The sequence below is a fragment of the Solea solea genome, chromosome 12, assembly GCF_958295425.1.
Source record: "Solea solea chromosome 12, fSolSol10.1, whole genome shotgun sequence".
Taxonomy (NCBI): Eukaryota; Metazoa; Chordata; class Actinopteri; order Pleuronectiformes; family Soleidae; genus Solea; species Solea solea.
Genome location: NC_081145.1, coordinates 2,387,379 through 2,395,105, shown reverse-complemented (window position 1 = coordinate 2,395,105; position 7,727 = coordinate 2,387,379). Strand labels below are relative to the sequence as shown.

Here is a 7,727-nt window from a genome sequence, read left to right as displayed (position 1 = left end):
GTGACAGTGTGTGGTCGTGCACCAGGAAAAATACCAAGACTAAAAGCTGAATGAAATGCAGGGGTGCTGTGGGAGAAAGTCAGGGGCCAATGGAAGGCTTGGATTCAGTTGGTTGTCATGCAGGGGTGTGTTGTGATCTACTTCTGAGAACTTGATTTGGGAAAGAGGGTTATCAGTAACTGATAAGGGCCACGTTTAAAAGGCGGAGTTAGGATGAGCCTCTGTGATATTGCACTACAGACTGGAGGGAGCAGTAATACAATCATGCTTGTGCTTGTAGTCACTGTATCTGTTGCCAATGTGTTTTTTGCTGCTGGAGTCTCTTGCTTACCCCTAATGGACCAGGGCCCATACCTGGACCATGGCTGGGACCAGGTTGTGCGCTTGAGGCACTTGTATGCTACGAGGCCAGGACTGCACCTACTGATCAGTGCAGATGGAACGATCCATGGCTCTGCAGACCAAACAGTGTACAGTGAGTAAAGCACATGCAGTTTTGATGATTGCTGCTGCAGCAGCAGCAGGACTTGAGTCGGCTCAGTGAGACTCTGGGTTCTGATGAGTGTTTAAACTGCAGGTCTGCTGGAGATCCGACCTGTCGATCCAGGCTGTGTCGCCATCAGAGGAGTTGCAACTTCAAGATTTCTCTGCATAGAGGGCGATGGAAGACTGTACTCATCGGTAAGGACATATATTACTGACATGTGACAATCTGTTGCCAATTAATGCTCCAATATGTTAATAACAATGTGTCTAGAATCAGTAAATTCATCAAAAGTCATTTCCTTTTTTCCATTTTCTTCATGTATATGAAATGTTTGATGTTTTTTTTTAGTAAATGTCTAATTGTCAACAAAGGTAGAATAAAAAATAACCTATATAATATAACAATGATAAAATGAGTCATGAGATTCATTACAAAGCGTTTTAGTTGTATCTGGTTTGTAAAATGCACAGTTCCAAAAGTAGTGTGTTGTATACTATTTTATTTGATTAACAATAATCCTCTCATATCACTCTCTGATAAATATGCCTTCAAATTCAAATATTTGCACTAAAACCACCTGAACAAGGGCATCATTTATATACACTGAAGTAAAACGAACAATCCTTTATTTGAGCTAAAACCCAGCTAATATTAAAAAGAAAATGAAATACATTTCTCTATGATCAAATGAAATGAGTAGATGGAGAAAAGATAAAGATACATTCATTGTGATAATATTAAATATATTGAATACATCTGTAGACCTCTTGGAGAGTGTGTATCTTAATCTTAAATTACAGATGATTTCATGTTAAAGCCAAAGATACAGTATGTGGTGTGTGTGTGTGTGTGTGTGTGTGTGTGTGTGTGTGTGTGTGTGTGTGTGTGTGTGCACTCGTAAGTCTGTATTTCCACCAAAGTGTGTTTCACATTATTTAGCTTGTCTTTAGAGAAAAAAGTGCCATGTTGAGGAAAACAACAAAAACAAATATGTATGTCAGTCACAGGAAGAATGTAAATAAATATACAATTTTGCACAATTTCATATTCTGTCAATGCATCAGTTTCCCACAGAGTCAACATTTCACAAGTGTTGACGCAAAAAAACATGAATCCTTGATACAGATCACTGCCAAACTCGACCCGTTTCTTCCTGAGACCAGAACCTGCAGTATCCATCCTGTCCTTTTCCAAAAGAATTACTTCCTCAAGGAAGGTAATAAAGATAAAAGGATGAAAAAGAGTCATTTTAATGGCTTTCAAATGGCAAATTTAGGGCCCTAATGTACAGGGTGTGAGTGTGTTTATACACAGTATGGGAAAAAAATTTAAATTGAGCAAAAATGCTAATACAGTAATAATAACCAAGAATTATCAGCAGTCAGTCTAAAAATATTTCTTCCAGTTAAACTGGTGTGCAGGTTACACATGATAATCATGGTCATTATAGTAAGTGTGACATCATCTGTGATCTGGGATCTGTGATCTGTGATCTGGGATCTGGGATCACCAAATGAAATCATAGAAGAAAGTGGTGCAGAAAGGTTGGAGGAGACGCTGCTGATCGGAGGTGTTGTGCTGCTGTTCATATTATTGGCCGTCAGCTTCCATGTTCTGAAAACACTCAGTCAGTCATTCATTCAAACAGTCGACTGGTTCATCAACCTTTGTCCAGTGTGGCGCAGGGTAAGATGTGTTTGCAAAGTGAAAAAACTGAATGAAAAGATCAAGCAGCAGCAGCAACAACAACCTTGGCCTGTGGCTGCCTCCCTTTGCCCAAAGTCAACAATCATTGAAGAACTCACAGCAACATTTACATAGGTGTTCTACCTTCATTCATGCAAACTACAGGGAAAACAATACTATATTATTCAACGCTATTAGCTTTGTTCAAAAGACTAAATGATCCTGGAGGCCTCCACTTATTATACTAGAATATGAACGTTTCCTTATGGTTAGGATTTTACAGCCAACTAATGTTTTTTTTGAAAACTTTCTTTGTAAAACCCAGAGGTAATAATTCATTTAAATCACCGAATCATAACATACATGATCTCAGGTCTCTGTACATAGACAACATCATGGAGCAGAGAAACACAACAGTTCACGCAATGAACAAACACAAGGCATCAGTGGAGAGACACAACTCCCTTTAACAGAAGAAGAAGAAGAAGAAGGAGAAGAAGAAGAAGAAGAAGAAGAAGAAGAAGAAGAAGAAGAAGAAATCTCTGACAGAACCAGACTCACATCTGCAGCATCTGCCTCAACCGGTCGGGGTGAAAGGAAGAATGGGGGACAGAGGAGAGGAGAGGGACAGAAAGGACAAGAGGGAGGAGAGGTAAAGACTGAACAGAGAGACCGTTTGGGACCAGGAGCAGATACACAACAACTCTATCAAGTTATAGGTTTATACACCACAGTTAGAGTCAGTGATGACGTGTTTATAGAACTATGATGTCATTTATATAAGCAGCAGCAGAGACTGCTGATTGTTAATTATAGCATTAACAATCATAATAATGATAATAATAATAATAACAATAATAATAATGATAATAATAATAATAACAATAATAATAATGATAATAATAATAATAACAATGACAATCATAATAGGCCACACGGTGGTGTAGTGGTTAGCACTCTCGCCTTGCAGCGAGAAGACCCGGGTTCGAGCCCCGGTTGGAACAAGGGCCTTTCTGCATGGAGTTTGCATGTTCTCCCCGTGTGTGCGTGGGTTCTCTCCGGGTACTCCGGCTTCCTCCCACAGTCCAAAAACATGCAATGTGGGGATAGGTAAATTGAACACTCCAAACTGACCATAGGAGTGAGTGTGAGAGTGAATGGTTGTTTGTCTCTATCTGTGTCTGGCCCTGAGATGGACTGGCGAACTGTCCAGGGTGTACCCCGCCTATCGCCCGATGTAGCTGAGATTGGCACAGCACCCCCCGCGACCCTCCGGTGGAGGATAAAGCGGTAGATGATGACTGACAATCATAATAATGATAACAATAATAATAACAACAATAATAACAATAATAATAATAATGATGATAATAATAATAATAATAATAATAATGGCCTCAAAACTGGATCTGGATCCTGCAACCTGCAATATGAGGACAGAGAGAGAGAGGAAGGACAGATTAAACTAGGACTACCTTTTTATTTGTGGCACAATAAAAAAGTAAGCAGTCTACAATGAACTTCCATATTAATATAGAAAATATAGAAAAACTTTTACAAAACAAGTTTCAAGTATAACCTTGCAGAGAGTCCTGAACTAAATAGGATTTTGGCATATGTTACATATTCATCTGAAAAGTTCATCCAAATGCTGCTGCGCTTCCTTTGGCTGCATTCTGACACTCCGCAGTCCGCACTCACGTGTCATTTGCATATCAAATTGGCAGCCTATGCTCCTCCCCTTGTTGTGCATGCTCCGTCTCAGTTGAGTCGCAGGAGGAGCTTGTGTGTGCATGCTGTGTGAGTGACAGCAATTTAAAAAAGAACGAAAGAAAAAGAACGAAAAGAAAAAGAACGAAATAGAAAAAGAACGAAATAGAAAAAGAACGGCTCTCAGCTGCGACTCGGTTCCCATCGTTTGTTCGTGAACGTCACAACTCTAAAAGTGAATAACACCTAATATTTAGTTGCAAATCCTTTGATTTCAATAAGTGCATCAAGCCTGTGACTCACTGACATCAGCAAACGTTAGCATTCTTCTGCTGTGATGCTCTTCCAGGCTTTCAGTCTCCTCTATAGCTTGTGTGTTTGGGATCATGAGCAGATCCTTTCTTTCTCCATCACTTTGGTAAAAGTTCATCTTTGTCTCATCAGTCCCAGAATGTTTGAGGCTCGTCTCTGAACTTTTTTGTAAATTCCAGCCTGGTCTTCCTGTTCTTCTTGCTAATGAGTGGTTTCATCTTCTGCTGTAGCCTCTGTACGTTTGTTCATGAAGTCTTCTGTGATACCTTCACTCCTGCCCTCTGGAGGTTGTTGCTGATGTTTTCCTTGGTCTTCTTCAGGACTGGCTCTGGCCAGTGTTTGTGCAGTGGCTCTGATTGATTTCCCGTCTTCTCTCTTGTGTTTCAAACAAAGACAGCTCTCTGGTTTTCATGTTGGTTCCACTTTTGCAAGTAAAAGCTGAAATGTTCATCTTTTGATGTCAAAGCCAGATGTTTTCAGTCTATGGCAAAAATATAACAATTGGCCTCATTGTTCCAATACTTTTGGAGGGCACTGTAAGTATGATTTAAACCAGCAGAGGGCAGTACCTGTGATCCCAAGAGTCTGCTCCAGTCTCTGCAGTAGAATATCAGTGATACCTCTGAATAAGGTGCAGGTGGATCAGAAGAAGCCTCAAGAACAAAGCCTGTGTCTGTGAAACAACATTTCAATAATAAGTGACTCAAGACGATACAAAGAAAAGTGTCCAGTGAACGGAATTCATCAATAACTCCATAATAACCTGATGATGACACCTGAGACACTTCTGCTCCTCCTCCCTTTACAGACATCACATTCTGACCTGTGTGACTCACACAGGGCATTTATTTCAGAGAGACACAGACACAGAGACAGAGAGACAGAGAGAGACAGAGACACAGAGACAGAGACATATGTTGATAATGATGTAATCATCTACCTGCATGATTACATCTAACTCATTTTCACAGTAATTCTGTCTACACAAAAGACAAATGTTACATTTTCTCTCCCTGTCTGTCTCCCTGTCTCTCTCCCTGTCTGTCTGTCTCCCTGTCTGTCTGTCTCTGAGTGTGCTGAGGTAATTGTTTTGTTTTACTTGAGGAAGAATGTGATTCCCTTCTTGATGAACGTTAAAACAATTCCTTCAGTTGGGTGGAGTAAGACAGGAAGTGGCTGTGATCAGGTGATGTTTTTCTAACCTCTGACCTTCCGTCTCTGTGTTGTCCAGCACATCTACAGCAGAGACGACTGCGCCTTCAGAGAGAAGATCTTAGCAGACGGGTACAACGTCTACACCTCTGACAAACACGGAGCCTTGCTCAGTCTGGGAAACCAGCGGCAAAGGCTGCAGGGCAGAGACCGAGGTGTCCCGACCTTGGCTCAGTTCCTCCCGAGGATCAGCACCCTGGCTCAGGACTCCGCCTCCGGACGGGACCTCCATGAGCAGCCGTGGCAGAGTGCAGCACAGACAGAGGAACCCGTGGACACAATGGATTCTTTTGGAAAGCTCTCTCAGATCATTCAAAGTCCCAGCTTCCACAAAAGATGAAAGAGCAGGTCAGAGACACCTGGAAACCACTGTGTCCTCAGAGGTTCTGAGCACCGAGCACTCCGCCCTGTACGTCGCACAACCAGGGACTCACGGCATCTAGAGCCCACCTGCTCCTGTGGAAGTGAATCAGCTGTGAAACACGAGCGCACAGTCTGACAGAGTACAGAACACTGACATCTCCTCTGTTTTTATACAAATTCTACAACCAAACAATCAAAGACGTTGTTTCACCATGTGTGATGTCACAGTGCTCTCATGTGAAACCATGAGCCATCGTTTGAGGTCAGACGACCTTTGTTTGATAAATCTTGGTGAACAATAGTTATAGTTCCACAGACTTTTATAACATCACCAGACTTTCTCCTTCATTTCCATTTCCATTACGACACCAACAGAGGTCACTGCCACACTGTTGTGTTTGGACCTCAGACGATGAACTGAGACTGTAGGTGTTTTTAGACTTCCTGCTCAGAGCGGTGACGAGTGTGCAGTGAGGAAAAGAAGAGCAGAAGTGTTGTATTTATTAAGTTATTTAAATAGCCAACAGTAGAACTGTAAATACCTTGTATGTATGTTATTGCTCATCTGTATTTGCTGTACATGAAATAAATTCCTCATAAAAAGCATTAACGGGACGTCATTGTAGGTCTTCTCTTTCTCTCACTTATTAGAGAAACACTCTCACACTCTATTATTTAGAGACAGTCAGCGAGGCAGAATTAAACACATCAGCCACCTCTTCCAACCACCAGGGGGCGCTCAGTGGAAACTGTCAAACTCACACTAGTGTAGAGAATATCAGACTGTGTGACGAGCACATGCTTTACACAACCTGTGTGAGGAGTGTTTATATTATTTATGTATATAATTTAATGCTATATGCTATAGTGAACTATAGTTCAGGAAGCTGACTGAGAGACTGATATTGATATTTAGTGAAGAAAGCGTGGATAGGTTTTTACTTATACTTACTTTACTTATACACTACCCTTATGTTTTCAATATGAACCAAAATAAATCAATTCATTTATTCACTTCTAGAAATGTGTGTTTAAAGCATAGAAATGTGTGTGTTTAAAGCATAGAAATGTGTGTTTAAAGCATAGAAGTGTGTGTGTTTAAAAGATAGAAATGTGTGTGTTTAAAGCATAGAAATGTGTGTGTTTAAAGCATAGAAGTGTGTGTGTTTAAAAGATAGAAATGTGTGTGTTTAAAGCATAGAAATGTGTGTGTTTAAAACATAGAAATGTGTGTGTTTAAAGCATAGAAATGTGTGTGTTTAAAACATAGAAATGTGTGTGTTTAAAGCATAGAAATGTGTGTGTTTAAAGCATAGAAGTGTGTGTGTTTAAAAGATAGAAATGTGTGTGTTTAAAGCATAGAAATGTGTGTGTTTAAAACATAGAAATGTGTGTGTTTAAAAAATAGAAATGTGTGTGTTTAAAACATAGAAATGTGTGTGTTTATAACATAGAAATGTGTGTGTTTAAAAGATAGAAATGTGTGTGTTTAAAACATAGAAATGTGTGTGTTTAAAAGATAGAAATGTGTGTGTTTAAAACATAGAAATGTGTGTGTTTAAAACATAGAAATGTGTGTGTTTAAAAGATAGAAATGTGTGTGTTTAAAACATAGAAATGTGTGTGTTTAAAAGATAGAAATGTGTGTGTTTAAAACATAGAAATGTGTGTGTTTAAAAGATAGAAATGTGTGTGTTTAAAAGATAGAAATGTGTGTGTTTAAAAGATAGAAATGTGTGTGTTTGAAAGATAGAAATGTGTGTGTTTAAAAGATAGAAATGTGTGTCTTTAAAAGATAGAAATGTGTGTGTTTGAAAGATAGAAATGTGTGTGTTTGAAAGATAGAAATGTGTGTGTTTAAAAGAGAGAAATGTGTGTGTTTAAAAGATAGAAATGTGTGTTTAAAAGATAGAAATGTGTGTGTTTAAAAGAGAGAAATGTGTGCGTTTAAAAGATA

General features: G+C 39.5%; 1 protein-coding gene across 1 annotated transcript; it reads left to right on the top strand.

Moving 5' to 3' along the window:
- Nucleotides 1-264: 264 nt before the first annotated feature.
- fgf19 (fibroblast growth factor 19) lies at nucleotides 265-6,324 on the top strand. Its single transcript, XM_058646037.1, has 3 exons — nucleotides 265-475; nucleotides 578-681; nucleotides 5,427-6,324. Exons 1-3 carry the CDS (start codon nucleotides 265-267, stop codon nucleotides 5,745-5,747), a joined length of 636 nt encoding a protein of 211 aa, XP_058502020.1. The 3' UTR covers nucleotides 5,748-6,324.
- Nucleotides 6,325-7,727: the final 1,403 nt, after the last annotated feature.

What these genes read in the sequence shown, in the direction of transcription:
- fgf19 (XM_058646037.1), top strand. Translation starts at nt 265, where the DNA reads ATGCTTGTGCTTGTAGTCACTGTATCTGTTGCCAATGTGTTTTTTGCT. An exon ending in TGCAGACCAAACAGTGTACA is followed by an intron (nt 476 to 577) that starts GTGAGTAAAGCA and finishes TTTAAACTGCAG; the next exon opens with GTCTGCTGGAGATCCGACCT. An exon ending in ATGGAAGACTGTACTCATCG is followed by an intron (nt 682 to 5,426) that starts GTAAGGACATAT and finishes TGTGTTGTCCAG; the next exon opens with CACATCTACAGCAGAGACGA.